The sequence below is a fragment of the Triticum urartu genome, chromosome 2 (assembly GCF_003073215.2).
Source record: "Triticum urartu cultivar G1812 chromosome 2, Tu2.1, whole genome shotgun sequence".
NCBI lineage: Eukaryota > Viridiplantae > Streptophyta > Magnoliopsida > Poales > Poaceae > Triticum > Triticum urartu.
In genome coordinates, this window is record NC_053023.1 from 52,457,185 (window position 1) to 52,477,231 (window position 20,047).

The window sequence follows — 20,047 nt, forward strand, 5'->3', positions numbered from 1 at the left end:
CCGAGACGCGGCGCAAGCGTCACGTTCGCCGCGTACATCCGAATCGCTCGCGCTTGCGGCGAAATATTTGTGCTCAAAGCTCTCGGATATCGCACTGACCGCGAAATCCGCCGCTCGCGTTGCCACAGAGCGTCAATAATTCGAGCGTGCACCGCTGCGCAGATGCACCTCGAAGACGTGCCGTGAATCGCACCACGCGTCCATGCATCACGTGCCCAACAATCCAAAGTCTTTTTGTGTGGTTTGGATTTTTGGTTCCCGAACTTGGAAACTTTGTTCGGTTATTATTTCCAGCTCCAAGCCGAACGAAGGGACGGGCCGGGCGACCGTGACAGGTTTGTCCGTCCGGGGTACCTGACCCGACACGAGGTCTGCGTTGTGCAGCTACGAGAACACGTGGTATGCGTTGGGAAAAGACTTGGACAATTTACTGCCGTATACAGTACGTATATGGCAACTTCCGGTTAGCCTTGGGTTTCGTCAACTCTGCCGGGCTTACTTATTTTAGCTGCCTTGGTTTGATCTTCGGTATAGTAGGTTGCGGTTGCTGTTGGTAAGGATTGACTGGCCTTAATTAAAACGACAGATGTTCTTCCCAGCTGATGCATCGTGGGCGCGATGGCAACAGGTTGCACCGTTGCACGGAGGCGTGGCGTGGTACAACCGGAAATGCATGCATGCGTACGTGCTGGGTTAGCTCCGGCGACCTGAGCTTGAGCGTGCGGCCGCCTCGCCGCGAACTGCACGTCTTGCCATGTTCCGACTCTGTTTGCAGTACAGACACGGCAAGCTTTGTAGTACAATCAATGCACCCGCGAATATACTCTGGTGTACTTCAAATGTGAAAATTATACGCAATTGACTATTCCCTCCGTTCCTAAATATTTGTCTTTCTAGAAGTTTTAACAAGTGACTACATTCAAAGCAAAATGAGTGAATCTACACTCTAAAATATGTCTATATACATCCGTATATGGTAACCATTTGCAATCTCTAAAAAGACAAATATTTAGAAACGGAAGAAGTATTTACCATTGGACTTAAAAAATGGTTATCTACTGTCTCCCAGTCCACAATTGTAGCAGTCTAATTCAGACATTTTAACCCATTGTACTTGCAGAGGAATCTCACTATCTGAGTGATAAGATTCATTGTACTTGTAGTATATAGCACAGAACTGAAGAACAGCTAGTATTTAACTTTCGTCTGAAAAGTAGCAGAACCTTTTGAACCGACTATTTCAGTTAAGTTCTACACAAAATAGAAAGGAAAGGTGTTCTGGATTGAGTTACCAATTTTTTGTGCTAGGTGTTTTACGGGTCTGGATATAATTTTTATTATTTCTATTATTCGTTGTACTGTCATGATTTAAGATGGATAGTATCTCGCAAAAAATTAACTTGGGGATTCTATCATTCACATGTGGAACATGCCCATCTAAGTTCAAGTCCTAGATTTGACATGGGTGGTCGCATTTTCCTTGATTAATTTCAGGATTTTCGGCGATATTCGTTCAGTGCCGTGTCAGTCAACTATGAAGTGACCGTGGCGACTTTGTCAATCTCAATATCTGTCGGCTGTGTCTTGAGGTGTTCATAGAGGCAGAATGTATATGTGTGTGCACTCATATGTGTGACTGCATGTGCGTGTATGTGAGCGTATGCGTCTATTTAAAAAAAATGACATGACATATTGAATAATATATGATGTTTGATTGCACGTGAAAAAACTAAAGATTCTTCACTAGAGTAAAGTGTTAAAGAAATCCTATGAAATATAGTATAAATGAATCCTGGAATCCTTTTTTATGGATTAAAATCCTACTAACCAAATGAACCACATAAGGAAAGTTCAGGGTGCTCGGCATGGTTTTCAACGATATTATTTCACTACCGCACCATGGTGCCGACGGATTGGGGTAATTGAGCGCCGCCTAAGTGCAAATTTTTTGCATAGCTTATTATCAAGAATCGTGTGTGGATAGTGGAGCGCCTCCGAAAGCGGAGTTGGCCCAACTGTGGCTTGTGTCAGGTTTGCACAAGGGAGTCGAAGTCAGCGTCACACATTCTCGTTAGATGCAAATACTCCCTCAAATTTTGAATGGCCATCAAGACGTGGTTCGATGCATCGGAGTTTGACATGGTAAGGGGGGGGGGGGGGTGCTTCAACATGCCTATAGGAGTTCTTGTCATCTGGGAGGTGTGGACAAAAAGAAATGCAAGTCTTCTTTAACAAATCGACAATCCCCTCTATCGTGTTCGACCAGATTAAGACGGAAGCTAAGAATTGGGTCTCCGCGGTGGGAAGCATTTGAGCTCTTTAATGCCGTGAGAGTAGCTGTTTTTTCTTTTTCATTTATTGAGTAATGGACCTCAACCATGTTTATCTCTTCTTCTTTATTAAGAGATGAGACAGAACTTCTGCCTCCGTTTTCATATTGTACAAAACCTACAAATGTGTCTCTTCTCTTTGGGCTTCAGAGGACACCCCCAATCAACTGCCAATTTGTGACACCACCGCACCGTGAAATCAGCTGCCATCAGCTGGAAAATGACATCCAATGGAACCCCAGAATCAACCATCCATTTCACAACATTTTCCTAAAAAGGGACGTCCATCTCACTGATAAAAGGTGAATAGAATTATTTATTGTTTCCACACGTATAGTATATGCGTCAAACCAAAAATGTACGTATGACTCCATTATTTCAACGTTGAGATCATACGAATACCGGAAGGAATTCGAAGCATGTTTTTGACTAAAATCTTCCTGCCGTGCACCGCGTCGCGCGGAGGGGTAGCCCTTGGGCGCCACGCAGAGCCCGTCGTGTCGACACCACAGGAAATGCTAAGCTATTCGCCTCCTTCCTCCTTCCACGATCGATTGAACTATTTTATGTGCAGGCGGAGGGTTCGGGAAAAGATCGAGAGCAAGGGCAAATTAGCAGACGCATGCACCGATCACACGTCTTGCTATAGAAAAATGTTACATGGACGTACGTACCGACATGTGTGTGTATGTGTATCCAGTAAAAGATCCGGCTCTGGCTATTTCTAATTGCGGCTAGCGCTGGTTTTCTGTATGCAGACGTAGGAAGGCGACGAAACCCGAGGTCCACCGACGATGACACCTTGACGGACGGGGAAAATCTCTCCCGCCGGCCGGCCGTCGCCCACCGTTGTATGGATCGTCGGCGTGGATCGTAATATGGAGTATGAACCAGCCCATACGAACGGTACCAATCATAAGGATACGGCATATGCATCGTACGCGGCGCGTGCCGGCCGGTCGGTGCAACCACATGCATGCGGGGGTGCCGTGTGGGGCGCGTGGCCGTGTGGGGGGGTGAAGTCTGAAATAAACCCTGAGATTATAGAGGCCGACGCAAATAAACCCTCATCTTCAAATCCCTGAAGTTCGTATCCCAGATTTACACATCCCAATCAATCCAAACCCCTGTATGAATAAAATCTGTTTGGTGTGATAGGAAAGGCCCGATCCCAGACGGGATTGATTTCAAGTGTCACTTACTACATGGGCCTACTTCTCATGTGCATCTCCTTCCTCATTCTGTTCGTCACAGATTTACTCCCCAGTCGATCCATCCGCACGGTGCCAAGCACCAGCTGATCGATGCGGTGCAGCGGCGATCGATGGCAGTCCGGACGAGCTCCTTAGCAGCATGCTGCACCTAAGCAGTCCGGAACAAGCCGGGAAGGGCGAGAAGACGGCGGCTGTGATCCAAAACTGGCGGTTCACACTTAAAAACGGGCGGTTCCGCTGAAGCCTTGAAGGTGGGCTTTGTTCGCATGTTGTTTCCTCTGCGAGATTCAACGGGATATGTGAGTACTAAGTTAGTCCCGACGCTGGTCGCCGCATTGTTGGGCACGTCCCTGGAGGTTATGCTGATGAGCGTGTTCGCCACAGGGCGGTGACCATGAGCCGCTCCACGGTTCACAACACTGCTCTTGTACTCGACAAGGAACGTCAACAAGTCAAACTTCATGGCGGAGTAGTCCCGCTGCCATGCCTGTTGGCCTCTGATCTTGATCACTACTGCCGCCAATGTAATGCATCAACTCGTCGATTACTTTTGGGTGCGAGCAACATGCGCGAGTTGGCTCAGTTTTTCTTCCGATGCCATGCCATGAGGGGCAACACGCACGTACAAAACTTGTGATGTATAGCTACCTACAGCCACCGATACAAAGCTATCGATTTCTTCTAGTGGCCATAACACACACGACACGAATGCGAGCCGAGGAGGAAGAGGAGCGCCTGAAGCAGTGTAGAGGAGAGTGGCAAGCAGAGAACGACCTTCTTGCTGAAGCACATCAATCATCAGGAAAATTTGCATCTGTCCATGGTAGAAGCATATAACACATAAGCAAAACCAGGCCTCGTAGTTTCTTCAAGGATTGGTTTAGGAAAATCACAAGCAAAGGAGGTGACGCATATGCATGGGGTTGGACCCTAGACCCCTACAGCTGCGGCAGCCCGCAAGGCCGGAGGTTGTCCGGCGTGTAGACATGACGGCCGTAGAGATCCATCTTGCATGGACGCATCTAGTAGCGCGCCCGGATGGAGATAGCTAGCACACAAAACTAGTTCTCTATAGCTATCAAAGAAGTGAGTTCCTGGTCAGGATTATGCTTTTCCACGTGCGCCAAACATATCGATGGTTAGGATAGACCGGGATCAGAGAGGTCAGGGTATGGACTTCAGGGATTTAGAGGTGATGTTTTATTTGCGTCGGCCTCTATAATCTCAAGGTTTATTTCAAACTTCACTCCCGTGTGGGGTGGGCTCGTGGACCACGCGGGCTCGCCGTGTGCCGGCCGCGTACGCCGGCAGTGAATCTTGGACGTCGTGATGTGCATGTGCATGCAGGGCCAGCCGAGTCCGATCTCTCCTTTCTTTGGCTCTCACAGGTCGGAAAAATATTCCACCGGCCATCATGCATTCCCAGGTCGATCGGCTACGTTGCAGCTTGCACGGAAGTTGCCGGCGCGACCCCATCATCAGCATGGACTACGGAGAGACAAGGGAGACAATTCGGAGAACTCTGCTCTTCCACGGTGGTTGCCACGCCCAATCACGACCCGAAACGCATCCACGTCGTCGCCCTCGGTGGCGCGACCGGCGCGCTGTTCGGCCGGAACTTGGGTGTTGGGATGGACCCTCTCATCCCGAAGGATTACTAGGTGACAAAGGTGGCGGTGTTCTCGTACAGTCCCCGCACCGGCCGGCGCATTTAGCTCCGACACGGACGTCGCAGCGTGGCACTAGAACCACACGTAGTACAATACTCCTCCTACAGGGTTCTGCTTTTTTTTTGAACACAAGGGTTCTGCTTTTTGTTGACGTGCATGTGCCGCTTAATTAATCATATTGCACGGAGTTTAATCAAGGACGACGCATTCCTCGTTCGGTTCGGTGGGTCTAGCCTGGGGTTTATGGACATTGATTGATAATGCTGGGATGGTGCCATGGTGGTCGAGGGACCAGCCAGCGTTGGAACGGAAGGTAGGCTCGTGGCCCAGCTGCATCGATCGATCACTCTCACCGGTTGGTACACCACGAGCACTGCGTAGCACACGCAGGCATCGATCACTTGCCGGTCGTGTACGGTCCTGCTTTATCTATGGTGCAGATCGAGGACGTGGAATTCTGGAAGGAAACACGTAGGCAGATGTCATGCGTATATGTCTTGATTACAATGACTCTCGTTCGAATCGTTCGTTATAGGAGGTTTCGGTTGACGTCGTGATGATCCACGGGTGTAAAATGGCCTGATACTGTTTTGTAAATCCGGCCTCTCACGAAAATGATGCCTCTTGGTGTTTGGAGAGGTCGAATATGACTAGCATGATTTTTTTTTTTGATTTTTTTGCAACGCAGCCACGCAGGGCAGCAACTTAGCATGATATTTCTGGAGCTTAATGTTCCACATAGTCGTACACAAGTACAGAAGGGAATGCTGCGGCATCCGGCGTGGATGTGCAAATGCGTGATATATACGAACCACCTTTCAGGCTAGCCATAGTGAGATAACTTAGGTGATCGACAAGTATTTAATAAGGTGAGAGGTGTTTGAAGTAACATAATATGTTAATATAACATAGCGCTTTCCGAGATAAAATGAGTCTATAAGGCAATAAATGAAACAATCTATGACACTACTACTATGATACTTTGCACTATGAAGACAGTTGATGATGATATAGATCTGGGGTAGGGTCATAGGCCTGACCTATACGTCCTATCCAGGCGAGTGACCTACTATGACAGTTGATGATGATGATTTGACAACACTTGACGGATGGCGTTATAAATCCAATCGGCAATTTCTGAATCGATCAAGGCGACTGAAACGAAGCCGATGTTCCAACACTAGCCTCCATTCAAAATGAATAGTTGTGAAACACAAGAGCCGAAGCAAGGTCAACTTCAACCTTCTTTTCACCCGGACCTCAATCCATTCGGGGGATAATGATGATGATATAGACCTGGGGTAGGGTCATAGGCCTGACCTATACATTCTATGAAGGTCACTGTCATAGAAGCAAAGAAACTCAAGAGACCACAGGGAGAGCCCAACAAAGGTGTCGAGTACAATCCACTCGACCGACCAGCTACTTAGAGACCCCTCCTTCCTGAAGTCACTCGACCATACAAGAATCCACTCGACTTATCGGAGACCAGGAGTCATCTAGAACAGCAACAGACGAGCGTTCACTCTGTAGTCCTTAAGACCATTAAGGTATTCAAGGCTGGTAACGCCTCCTCTTTATGTGCATTGAACTCTTGGTAACGGAGGATGGCCGAGGTCCTGGCGTACTCTATATAAGCCACCCCCTCCTATGGCACAACAGTCCGCACTCCCTGTAACACACACACACACACACACACACACACACACACACACACACACATAATCCAATCGACCGCCTCCGGGTACCGGGACGTAGGGCTGTTACTTCGTCTGTGAAGGGCCTGAACTCGTAAAACCCATGTGTACAACTTCGCCATAACTAGGATCTTGCCTCCTCGTACCTACCCTCCATTCTACTGTCAGTCTTAGATCCACGACAACAGTAACTTAGACTAGTGTCATATGCATGACACTAGTATAAATTACTCCCCACTATGACCAGCCTCAGTGTTAGCACGCGCCTGATAATGTGACCCTGCTACTCCTGAGTGCTGAAACTGTCCATAAAAAGTTGCTTGCAGGTGGGACTCTAGAGACGGTGGAAGCGTAAAAGTAACTTCAGCAGTGTTGCTATGCAGAGTACTCGACCAGAGCGTTCATCTTTTGAAACACTGCAAAGTTTTCTTCTTCGTTTCTTTAAACAGACCAAAAGGTTATAGTAGCTGAACTCATACTCTCCTCGATGTCAATTTCCTTGAACTCCGCAGGAGGGAGTTGGTATCCATTATTTCCAGAGAACATTATCGAACCGCTGAGCATATATGAGTTTCTGGTTCTACGAACCTGGACAGACGTCCGCCACGACCGTGGTCAATATGGCGGCCGGGCACGTTTTCATCCATGCAAACAACGTGATCCACCTTCGATGACGGCCGACGGCCGGAGGAAAAGCGGCCACGGGGTGGGGAGCTGCGCCGATTTCTCGCTTCGGTCTTAAAAAGGATTATTGCCGTAAAAAAGGATTATTTCCCCCAGGAGGACGGGGGCTTTTGTTCTCTTCTTTTCTATGGCAAAACGGGGGCTTTTGTTCCTGACATGCAAACTTTGCAAAATCCTGTTGGTCGTTCGGCACATCGCCCTAGGCTCTTCCTAGTGGAAGACCTAAAAAAATAGCTGTTGAGTGATTGTAGTTTTCACTCGCAAAAGAAGAAGAATGACTGTAGTTTAGCAAAGAAGTTGGCAAAATGGGGGTGAATATATATCTTTGGAAAGCACTGAAAGCCGAACGGCCCATCAGGTTCCAATGGGTGATAGAAGGCCCAGCCCAGCAAAAAAAGATAACATTTTCTAAGTGGGTAAAAGATCTATTGCCATATCAATGTTAAAGGTTCAACGCTAGTCGATAGTCGACCACTAAAAAAGGTTTACGTAGGTGTAGCATTTTTGTAGTAGTAGAACCCTAGTCGACAGTCGACCACTTAAGCCAGACGTAAAGTAATAGTCCTATGTGATTCTGCTTTTGGTTGTTGCCATGACGTGTGCTATTTGATTATGGAGACATCCAGAGAGCTGGATTTGGTGTATGTAAATGGAAGGTTCTGCTGCTCTACTTGCCGTGAGTGGTGGTTCTCGCGTCACTCACCGGTTGCCCGGTTGGTACACTGTTGCCTACGTACACTGGAGCACTCTTGTACCACAGTCCTGCCTAATCTATGGTGGAGATTGACCATCGATGACGTGGGACAAGGTTTTTACTTTTAGTTTTAGAAAAAAATTCTGCACCAACTGAAATCACTGAAATATTCATTTGAAGTCAATTAAATGTTTAAACTTTTTGGAATTATTGCTGGAAAACATTTGAATTCATGTGTAGCACTGAAATTGATGAAATAATTTGGCAAATAGGTAAATATTTCATTGACTGCTGAAATTAATGAAATTCAGTGAATTTCATCGAAGTGAAAACCATGCGTGGGAGGAAACACGTAGGCACGCGTCTATACATCTATATATATCTTGATTAAATGTATAAGGGCTGGAGCTCGAATGATCGATGCATTGTGAGGTTTTGGTCGGCATGTTTCGTTATGGGCTGGTTTGGCTAGTTTCGGTGTAACAGTGCAAAAATAAGCCAATGTGGCGTACACGGACATCGACCGGTGACAATCAATGAGGGGTGTAAAATGGGCTGATACTACTGTATTTGGTAAATCTGGCCTCTCTCAGAGGACTGATGGCTCTTGGTGCTTAGAGAGGTCGCATAAGATTAGAATGCTATTTTGCTTGAGCAATGGAATGCATATATATATACTCGCACGGTACAAAAATTTCATTTGGTAAATCTTGTTTCCGAGGAGACCGATGGCCGGCTCTTGGTGCTTGGAGAGGTCAAGGCTTACATGCATGATATTTCCTGAGCAATGGCACGCATATGCTCGCCTACGGTTCACGATGCAAGGTGCTCTTGGCGTGACATGAATCACCTTTCATCGTTTCTGCACGTCTGCTTTTATCCTACTGATGCTAGGCTGCTACTGCCGAGGTCGTAGAGGAGATGGAAGCGTAAGCAACTTCAGCAGTGTTGCTTACTAGACCCAAAAGTTCTTCTGAAACAGTCTGAATTTTATTTTATTTTATAAACATACCAAAAGGCTAGAGTTTCTGAACACCTCCTCTCCACGGTTCTGTTTTTCCTTGGACTCGGCAATCATCACCATCAACCAAGTGAGTTGGCACCCATTATTTTCAGTGTGTTGACAAACACCACTCTACGGAACGACCGATGAGCATACGCATATCCGTTTCTGGATTCCTGCTACGGGCGAAACGCAGCTGTACCGATTGGAACCGACCGGTGCAACGGACCTGGACGGACGCCCGCCACGACCGTGGTCAACACGGCGGCGGTGGTCGGCCCATCAGGTTTTGATCCATGCACACAACGTGATCCACCTTGGTGACGGCCGACGACGGCGGCAGCAGGCGAAGCACGCACGAGGCTCGGAGCTGCGGCCAAGGCCATTTCTCGCTTCAGTTTTGAAACTTGAAAGGGATTTGTGCCAGGAAGATGGGGGCTTTTGTTCGTGACATCCAAACTTTGCAAGATCCTGCTGGCAGTTTGGCACATCGCCCTAGACCCCTAGTGGAAGATCTTAGACTTATGCTGCTGGTTGACTGTAGTTTAGCAAAAAAGTACGAGTAAGGATGATAGAAGGGCCAGCCCAGCATAAAGAGAGAATACTTTCCAAGGAAAAAAACAACAACATTGGTCCATTTCATCAATGATAAAGGTTGAAAGCTAGTAGAACCCTAGTCGACAGTCGACCACTAAAGGCACACGTAATGCTCCTACGTGTTTCAGCTTTTGGTTGATTTCATGACATGCGCCATTTGACTATGGAGTTTAACCGAGGACCACGTGTCCATGTCCCGTGTGGTGGATTTGATTCGAGGCATCAACAATAAAGCTAAATTTGGTGGATGTAGCGGCACCGATGGGAATGGAAGGCTCTGTCTGTCGACTGTGCAGTTCTCGCTCCGAGTGCTTGAGAGTGGCAGCAGTTGTGGCGTCGACAGCATGCATCGGCACTCACCGGTTGGCACACTACTGCCTACGCTAAAGCACTCCCGTAGTACGATCCTGCATAATCTATGTGGAGATCGATCATTGGTCGTCTATATATTATATCTCTTGATTAAATAAATGTACAAGGGCTGGAGCTCGAACGATGCATGGTGAGTTTCCATCGCCATGGTTTATTAATTTGGTGAACGTTAGGCTTGGTTAGTTTTGGCTTGTTTCGGTGTAACAGTGTAATAATAAGCCAATGTGGCGCAGGCGCACACTGACAGCGACGGGTGTAAAATGGGCCGGTACTGTTTGGTAAATCTGGCCTCTCCCAGAGATGGCTCTTGGTGATTAGAGAGGTCGCATAAGACAAGCTAGCTACTCATGGAGCTGTCCTCCGGGAGATATTGAAACACTCTTCTAGTTTTTTAACTTGTAACATAGGTCATGAATTTAGGAGCTCAAACTATGAAACTCACAATCTAGCGAAATATTTTCTCTCCCTCGCGGTTGGCCGACATGTGTGGTTAGGCCAGCCAGGAGATCTTCAGTTCGTCCCTTTAAATATTATGACGGGTTAATAAAGTTTCGTGAGATTGTCTTAAAAAAAAAAGAGGTCGCATAAGATTGGCATGATATTTGCTTCAGCGATGGAGCGCATATACTCGCACAGTACACAAATGCGATGGTGCCCCTGGCGTGATATGAACTTAGGAAACAACTATACTGATGGCCCTTGGTGCTTAGAGAGGTCGAATAAGGTTTGCATGATATTTCTTGAGCAATGGGGCGCATATGCTCGTACAGTACACAATGTAAGGCGCTCCTGGCGTGTCATGAATCGCCTTTCATCGTCTTTGCACCTCTGCTTTTATCTTGTACTTCCTCCGTTTCTAAATACAAGTCTTTCTAAAGATTTCAATATAAACTACGTACGGATGTATATAGACATATTTTAAGGTGTGGATTCACTCATTTTGCTTCGTCTGTAGTCTCTATTGAAACCTCCAAAAGATTTATATTTAGGAACGAAGGGAGTACATGCTAATTCTGTGACGCGTGAGTTTTTCGGTGCTGCTACCACGAACCCTAGAGTAGATGGAAGCGTAAGAAACTTCAACTGTGTTTGTTTGTCTCCTAAAACCCTCAGCGATGCTGTTTGGCGGTGTGTTGGACCAAAAGTTCATATTTATCGAGCTTGTCGTTTCTACGATTCTGTTTTTCGTTGGTCTCGACAAGGAAACTTTCCGAGAGGATATGCTGCAGTTGAGACAGGCTGAAAGTATATCCGTTGCTGGTTTCTGTGACAGGCAAGACGTAGTTGTACTGGTTTTAACGCGATTCATCCCACGCTCGTCCCAACTGGTCGTCCGCTAGTATTTTTTTGGTTTTTTGTGTTGTTGTTCTGGTAGAAAAAACCAGCCAGTTTTTAATACTTATGAAAAAAATCACGAAATAAAAAAGGTCTACGGACTTTATTAAAAAGTTCTATCCATCTGAGGAAAAGTTCATCGATTTTGGAAAAAAGTTCATCATTTAAAAAAATACAAATTTGAAAAAAATTAATTGTTTTGAAAAAAATTCATCAATTTAAAAAATATGATAAATTTGAAAATAAGTTCATCGATTTTGCAAAAAATAAAGTTCATTGAATTTGAAAAATGTCATCAAATTAAAAACCAAACATTTCGGAAAAATTTATCAAATTTGGAAAAAGTTCATCAATTTTGAAGAATATTTTCGCGAGTTTATGTAAAGAAAAAGGAAACAAAAAAGAAAAATAAAAAAATAAAGAGAGAAAAACAAACAGGAAACAACTTCTTTTTTCAGTGCTGCATATAAAGAAAAAAAAGGAAACTAGCACAACAGGTCCTAAACCGAAAGGTGCACCGTTCAAATCCTGTCACACTCATGTTTTTTGGGATTTAAAACAGAAAAATAGTAAGTTGGCTTGCCCATAGCGGAAGGAAGTGTGCGGCAAGTTGCAGAATGCACTATAACGGAAGAGAAACTAGTTAAAAAGCGCTCTTTCGAAAGCCTCGCAACGATCAGCGCCACTTGACGCGCTCTCAGTCTTTTGCCACGTGTTGTGCTTTGGGCGTTCCCTCTATATTTTATTTTTTTATTTTTTCGCACGCGTTTTCGGCCTTTTAAACTGTTTTTTTGGGGTTTTTTTTCAATGTTTTGGTTTTTCACCGGTCTTGCTTAGCTTTTCAATAAAAAATTGTGCAAAAAAACATGTTTTCTTTTTTTTCCCTTTCGCGAGATTCGCGGTTTCGCTTCCGCGAAAAGCACGGTTTTGCTTTCGCGAGAGTCACGGCCGTGCCTCTCGAAAATGAAAAAAACGTGTTCTCTATTTTTTTTTCTTCCGCGAGAGTCACGGTTCTACTTCCGCGAGAGGCACGGGTGTGCTTTCGCGAGAGTCACGGCCGCGCCTCTCCGAAACGGAAAAAACGCGTTTTCTATTTTTTTTCTTTCGCGGGAGTCACGGTTTTGCTTCCGCGAGGGGCATGGTTGTGCTTTCACAAGAGTCACGGTCGTGTCTCTCGGAAAGGGAAAAAACATGTATTCCATTTTTTTCCTTTCGCGAGAGTCACGGTTTTGCTTTCGCAAAGAGTCATGGTTGTGCTTTCACGAGATTCACGAGAGTCATGGCCGTGACTCCTTGGAAACGAAAAAAAACGTCTTTTCTTTTTTTTCCTTTCGTGAGAGTCACGGTTTTGCTTCCGCGAGAGGCATGGTTATGATTTCGTGAGAGGCACGGAAGTGCCTCTTTCGGAAAGGGAAAAAACCCGTGCTTCCGGTTCGATTTTTTCGTCCGTTTTTTTCGTAAAAAAGTTCATCAAAACCTATCAACATGGGATCTACTTTTGAAGATTTCGACGCGAGAAATCCAACGGTGAAAGCCGTTCAAGATTTGGACGCACGGTATGAGAGTTAAAACATTTTGAATAAACGGACCTACGAAAAAAGAAAAAACTGTCAGGTTGCTACAAGTGGCGCGCTGCATGTGCACCACTTGTCGCAACCAGAGGAATTGAAGTGATCTTTACAACAAGTACTCCTCAATTAGTGATTTCGCTATAACGGCGTCTGAAGCGCCAAATAGAAAAGGCCGCACCTGGGCTCGGAGGCTGCAGCGATTTTCCTCTTCGGTCACTTATGACAGGGATCTTTTTTTTAGGATCACTTATGAAAGGTATCTGTAGATTACATGCATGGATGCATGACCTCAACCAAGCATGCCGGGAACAATTTTGTAAACGTGGGAAGCACTTGGACACATCATGGAGAGCATGGCAACGATTATATGGGTTGCTCTCATTAGTATGGAGAGCAATACGGTGATTATGGTTAGAGGTGTGGGAGTGTTTTTTTTGTCCCCAACATATGAAAGGAATGCGGGTGATGTTTAATCTTTCACTTTTTTAAGGGGAACCACACTCCATTTATTCATCTAATAAAATGTTGACGGGTATTACATTAGGCTTATGCGGATGAAAAAGCCAAACATGGCGACTCGGAGGTAGTGATAAGGTGTGTTTAATCTGTGACTGTTTTTTTTTTGTTGTTGTTGCCTAAAAGCAGCATGGGCGCAAAATTTGCAAAACAAGGTCTCAAAAAAGAGGGCAGAAGGCCCAGCTCAGCGAAAAAAGAGCCGAAATAAAAAAGACATCGTCGACAGCAGGGATCGAACCTGCGCGGGCGTAGCCCAACAGATTTCAAGTCTGTCTCCTTAACCACTCGGACATATCGACTTCTTGTCAGTTCGTCCTTCTTTAGGTTATATGAATGTACAAGTACTACAGATATTCCTTCCTTCACAAAGGAAGAAAACTCATCATACTCCACGGACAGCAGTAAGAAGTTTTTTTAACGAAAGAGAGCAGAATACTTCTGAAGGAGTACGATTAATGTCATCCATGTCCACAGTTAATACATGATTAGAGAGGTAAGTGAGCCGATGTCTATCATGTCCGCAGGGTACATCTTACAGAGTTAACTGAATCGATATTTCCATGTTCATACTTTTTTCTTTGCGAGGATTCCATGTTCATACTTTATTGAGCACATGATATACTTACTGTTAACTGGCCCTTTGTTAACCTATATATGTACTGTATTTAGAGAATCTAACTCTAAGATTGTATATACTGACTAAAACTACATATAAGTATTTTTAAAAACTTTTTCTCAAAGGAGCAATTCTCATCCTACTCCAGGGAGCAGTAAGAAAGGTCTTTTATCAAAAGATAGCAGAATACTACTGAAGGAGTACGATCAGTGTCATCCATGTCCACAGGTACATGATTTCAAAGCTAACTGAACCAGTGTCTATCATGTGCACATGGTACATCATAAAGATACACTGAACCAATAATTTTCCATGTTCATACTTCATTGAGCACATGATATACGTACCGTTAACTAGCCCTCTGTTAACCTATATGTACAGTATTTTCCAGTCATTTTTTTAATGTGTACAGTATTTAGTGCCGCAGATCTAACTCTAAGATTGTATTTTCTCTGTCTAACCAAGGAAAAATACTCGTCCAAGTCCAGGCACAACAGAAATAAGAACAGGCTTTACCCCACTAATGGTGTTGCTGGACTTTTATGGACTATCTGGAAAAGAAGAACCAAATCTTGCTTTCAAAGTGTACTTCCTAATGACCCCACTAATGTTATCTTTTCTTTATGTTCTCTGCTGGATTCGTGGACTTTTCTACAGAGAAGAGTATTGCAAAAATGTTTTTTTTACCCTGAAACCGTAGAACAATTGTTCTATAGTAATTTTCTTTAATATAGTAAGTATGTACAGGAAGGAAAAAGAAAAAGGCTGACACAAGAGCCTAACCAATACCTGTTTTTCTAACGTGTAGAAAAACATCAACTCAGAAGAACTAGATTGGAGAGCAAAGTTAATCCATTGCTGTAGACAGGCAATGTTTTTTCTTTTGGTTCTATGCTTGACAAGCATCAGGTCATGCTATAATCCCTGCTTCAAAGATTCTTGTCCTGGAGTCTCATTCTTGAAGATCTTTCCATTTCTCTGCATCCAAATATTACGGCATCCCATAATGACAATATCCATGGCAATTTGATTGGGGAAAGCTTGCAACAGGAAGATTATTTCATCAAATGCTGAAGTTCCTCTGTGCCTATTTGGGGCAATGAGATCCCAACATGTATGAGCAAACCGGCAATCCCAAAGTAGGCGGAGAACTGTTTCTTCGGCATGATCTTGAGTTTCTTGACAGAGAGCACACTTATAAGTTTGAAGCAAGAAGTTTTTCCATTTGAGTGCTGATTCTATCATGTAAAAGAAGCCAGAAGAAAATTTTATGCCTGGTTCTACACTTCTACTAGCAGCTTGTGCATTTTATTAACAGAAAACTGGTCTGTCTTCCACACATATGTTCATTTATCTGCCGAGTTTCCAATTTGCTGCATTGCTGGGATTAGTTCATTGAGTTGCTGAAAGGCAATAGCAGAGAGGGATTGCAAAAAATGTTGCTGGTGGTGTCTAGAAAACTTGCTCAAGTGACCAGTGAAATCTTCCCTTTTTTTTGCGTGAAATCTTCAAGAGAGGGCATGGCTGGGGGTCTACGGTCAGAAGGATGTGTGCCGACCAGTGAACGATTTTGGGGCTTTGTTACTTGTAAATACACTTCTCATGCTCCTGTAGTGTATTATGCTCCTGTAGTGTATTATGCTCCTGTAGCATGTAGTTTCCTTTCATTCTAGTTTAGCACCCCTGATGTAGATCTTGGGGGTGTATGGCTGTTATTGCTTCTTCTTGTAAAGATACTCTATTTCTCATCTGAAAATGGGGGCTTGGAGGCTCGTTTGATCTAAAAAGAAAAGAACAGGCTTACCCAAACAGATCCGAGTACTACAAATCAATGTCTTACATGACCACAGGGTACATGATACAGAGCTAATAACTCAACTGAAATCTTCCATGTTCATAGAGCACATGATACTAGTCTAAATCTAACCACTAACATCACTCAGGAGATGCTAGACTGATGAACTGGTACATGGAGCTACGGAAATATCAGAACCTCATTAACCTAGAAACATATACTCCTAGGAACATTATACAGGAACACAAGACATGGAAAGAGGGTGTCAAAACACTCAGTAACTAGCTAGTGTTCTGGCAGAGTTAACATCAGTTCTCATCTGACCCTCTCTTTTTCTTGCTCTTGGCCTGCTTTGCCAAGAAAACTGAAAGTCCAGTGAAGGCAAACTTCTTCCTCTTTCCGGAGAATTTCTTGTTAGCACTTGTATCACTGCTATAAGTCAAGATTGCCTGCCTCCTGTTCAGGATCTGGCCAAGGGAGACACTAGAAGTTTCACTCGTACTCGTGTCATCCGACACGCTCTTGTCGTACCCATCAGGCCCCATTAGCTTCATACTCAGTATCTGCCCGATCGACAGTGTTGGCTTCATGGAGTTGTCTGAAACATCGACGATGTCCATGCAGTGAGAATCATCTCTGTGACGATGTGCTGCAGTTTTGAACTTGGGGGAGCCACGGAATGAGCGCCTATTGTGTCCGGTCTCGGACCGGCATCGGCGAAGGGTCTCTTCCACCGCAAACTTTCTTCGGTTGGCAGTCTCTACCCTCTTCAGGGCCTCTTGCAGTGCCTTCTTACACTCCTCAACCTCCATTTTGGCTTCCTCTAGCCTTGTGAGTGACTCTGACTTTGATTGGTTGGCTTCGTCTACATGAACCATGGCAGCTGCAATCTTGTTCCTTGAGCTTTCATCGACCTCTCGAGCCTTCGAAGCAAGCTCGGAGTACTCTTCCACTGAAAGGATCACTCCATCTGTGCCCTGGAGGTCTTCAGCTGAGGCTTCACTGCAGAGTAGGGCCTTGATCTCAGCTAGTGCAAGAGCTTCGGCTGCCCTTGCTGCTTCTTCCATCTTCTTGGCAGCAAGACATCTCACTTCAGCAGTGCCGATGGTAGCCTTGGTCTGCTCAATCTCGGCAGCTAACATCATGGCTTCAGACTTCGACGCATTTGCTGCATTCCTGAGCTGCTCTATCTCTGAAGTCATCCTCTTGATCTCGAAGAAGATGTCCGAGGGATCCTCGCGCCTTCTCTGCAGATCCTTCAGCGTCTGCAGCTTCTTCGTGGTCTGATCCAGCTCCTCCTTCAGAGAAGAAACCAAGGTGGCATCCGAGGACACCTTCGCCCGGCTCCTCTCCACCAAGACTTTCTCCGTCGCTATGTCATGACGCAGCGACTCGATGGAGGCTCTGATGGCAGCGAGATCACCCGTGGTTCTGTTCAGGTTCGACTTTGCCTGCTCGAGCTCCATCAGAACCAAGTTAGGATGATGCTGCTGCTGCTCTTGTTCGTCTAGACCGGCACACATGTCCACATCAGCTCCAGAATTTGCATTTTCCTCAGGCTGCTGCTTCACTTCAGGCTCTGTTATCTGCACTTCTTCTGCAGCTTCAGCGTTTCCTTCGGGCTGCTTCACTTCAGGTTCTGCTGTGGACACTTGAGTGAGAGAGCAGTTGCTCTCTGGATGCTGCTGCTTCTCTTCTTCAGCTTGCAATGCATCTTCAGCTGTTTTCTTCTGAATCTTGAGCTTCAAATCTGCGATGATCCTCTTGGCGGACTCGAGCTGCTTGAGCACATCGAGCGTCTCCCTCTCCTTGGCGCCGAGCTCCTTCTCTATCTGCGCGGTCTGCTCCGCCAGATTGGCGCATTGCTCGTCTTCAGTCCCCACGCACACAGTCTGGTTCTGCTTCTGCAGGCGGAAAATGCAGCAAGAACAAAATTAATCGAGAGAACGAAGAGAAACATCAGTGTTGGCGGATTTTACTAGCCGCATTTTGCCGCCGAATCAGGGACAAGAACCGCTCCGCTCTGCTCCTAATTGAATGACGAACTATGTGACCCAAAGTACAGGGATACGGTCGTGTAGTACTGTGCAAGAACAAAAAGTAGTCTGCAGAACAGGATATGGCTCGGTTCCTTTCCTCCGCCAAGAATGTAAATCGGGCCATGGTGAGCCGCGGCGAGAAGGTTGGAATCGGGGAGGAGGAGGTCGGACTGACCTTGTGGTGCGCGAAGATGCGGTTGACGAGGTGGGAGCTCCAGGCGGCGCTGCCGCCGAAGCGGTCGACGGCCTCCCGCACGGACTCGAACGGCGCCGAGGTGTCGATCTCCGCCCTGCCGCCGCCGACGGCGCACGCGCCGGGGGCGGCAGGGGCCAGGTCCTCGCCGTTCATCGGGATGCGCACCGGGAGCAGGGGCGGCCGGGCCTCCTCTTCCATTCCTTTCTCCTCTCTCGGGTCCTGCGCTGGCTGGGTCAGGGTTCTTGGGTTTGGGCGAGGAGCGAGGGAGAGAGCGGTGGGTGGGCTGCAAGCGGACAACGGGGGAGTGCGGCTCGCTTCGCTCGGGTTGGGTTTAATAGTGGTCGTTGACCGGCTGCTGCTGAGGTAGCCGTTGGGCCGAGACTGAGACTGCTGCACGCTTGTCGCTAATCGCGCCAGCAGATGGCCCAGTGGCGGTGTACATTAAGCAGCATGATGACACGGAAAACAGTGCGGCCGAGGCAGTTGTTCGTCGCGGCCGGACCCGCGGGTGGCTCTTTCTTTCTTTAATCTTCGTGTTGGCAGAGGCCGTTGCGCACTGCGTGACAACTCCCTCGGCGGTGCACGAGCGTCCTGCCAAGCCATGCCTTGCATTATTACCGCGGCGTCAGCCTTGCGGTGCCGTGCCGACCGTCGTCGGCGGGCATCACGAGGTGGCAGTGAATCGAGCCGTTGCTTTCGATACATCATCTCTTGTCACAGTCCCTCGTACCACTATACTCCTCGCTCTTCTCTCTTCCACACGATGACAGCTGACAACAGTGACATGGGCATGGCTGCGTACCTTAAGGTCGCGTTTGGCTACCTGCATCGTTTTTTTCATACTTGTTCCAGTTAGGCCTGGCTAAGCAAATGCAGGCCAAAAATTAACATCTGCATTTAGTATGGTTGCCTGCATGTCCTTTCCCTGCATCGTAACGAAGCCTCCACACACCGCGTTTGGTTGCTCGCGTTGTATGTCGTCAGATGAGTGCACGTTGTTTAGTTGCTTGCACGGAATATGATTAAGACTAGAGCGCCTCGGCGACAACGGTAGACGGTGGTTGCGGCGCCGCGTTCGACAGGACGAGCATGGAGTCGCGGGCAAGCGACCTCATCGGCTCTGTAGTGAACTATTTGCTAGCGCCATCGCCGTAGAGAAAGTTCGTGCGGAGTAACGAATAGAAGGGCGTTGAGGCAGAGGACGATGAAGAAAAAATGCAGTGTACCCGCCATGGCGGCGTCAGTTTAGTAGGACGGGGAGGAGGAGGCCGAAAAGAACGATGATGATGACGGGGCAGTGTAGTAGGACACGGAGAAAGAGGCCGAGAAGAACGACGATGAGACGACACCATTGTAGTAGGACGCGAGCAAGAAGGTCGAGAGGAACGACGTCGGTGATGGCTTCAGTGTAGCAGAACGTGGGACACGACACAGACAGGAACGACGACCAAGCGAGTGTAGTAGGACGTGGGAGAGGAGGTTGAGAGGAACGACACTGACGGTGGCGACGACACCATACTGACGGTTGAGAGGAACAACACGCATGAGGGAACGACGATGGCAACGACACCATTTTAGTAGGACGCGAGCAAGGAAGCGAGAGGAACCACGCCGGTGATGGCTTCAATATGTAGCAGGACATGGGAGAGGAGGCCGAGAGGAGGCAGTGGCGCTAGGATAACAGCATACAGAAGAGGAGGCCGAGAGGAGCGACGCCG

General features: G+C 46.7%; 1 protein-coding gene and 1 non-coding gene across 2 annotated transcripts; both read right to left on the bottom strand.

The window, feature by feature from the left end:
• Nucleotides 1–13,900: 13,900 nt before the first annotated feature.
• Nucleotides 13,901–13,982, bottom strand: TRNAS-UGA. Its single transcript has one exon. It is a non-coding gene; the product is annotated as a tRNA-Ser (tRNA).
• Nucleotides 13,983–16,099: 2,117 nt separating this feature from the next.
• LOC125535653 (WEB family protein At2g38370-like) lies at nt 16,100–18,646 on the bottom strand. The gene is made up of 2 exons (XM_048698724.1): nt 18,309–18,646; nt 16,100–17,998 (listed from the first exon to the last, which is right to left on the bottom strand). Exons 1-2 carry the CDS (start codon nt 18,525–18,527, stop codon nt 16,403–16,405), a joined length of 1,815 nt encoding a protein of 604 aa, XP_048554681.1. The 5' UTR covers nt 18,528–18,646; the 3' UTR covers nt 16,100–16,402.
• Between the last annotated feature and the right edge of the window lie 1,401 nt (nt 18,647–20,047).

What these genes read in the sequence shown, in the direction of transcription:
- LOC125535653 (XM_048698724.1), bottom strand. Translation starts at nt 18,527, where the DNA reads ATGGAAGAGGAGGCCCGGCCGCCCCTGCTCCCGGTGCGCATCCCGATG. An exon ending in GCATCTTCGCGCACCACAAG is followed by an intron (nt 17,999 to 18,308) that starts GTCAGTCCGACC and finishes TTCCGCCTGCAG; the next exon opens with AAGCAGAACCAGACTGTGTG.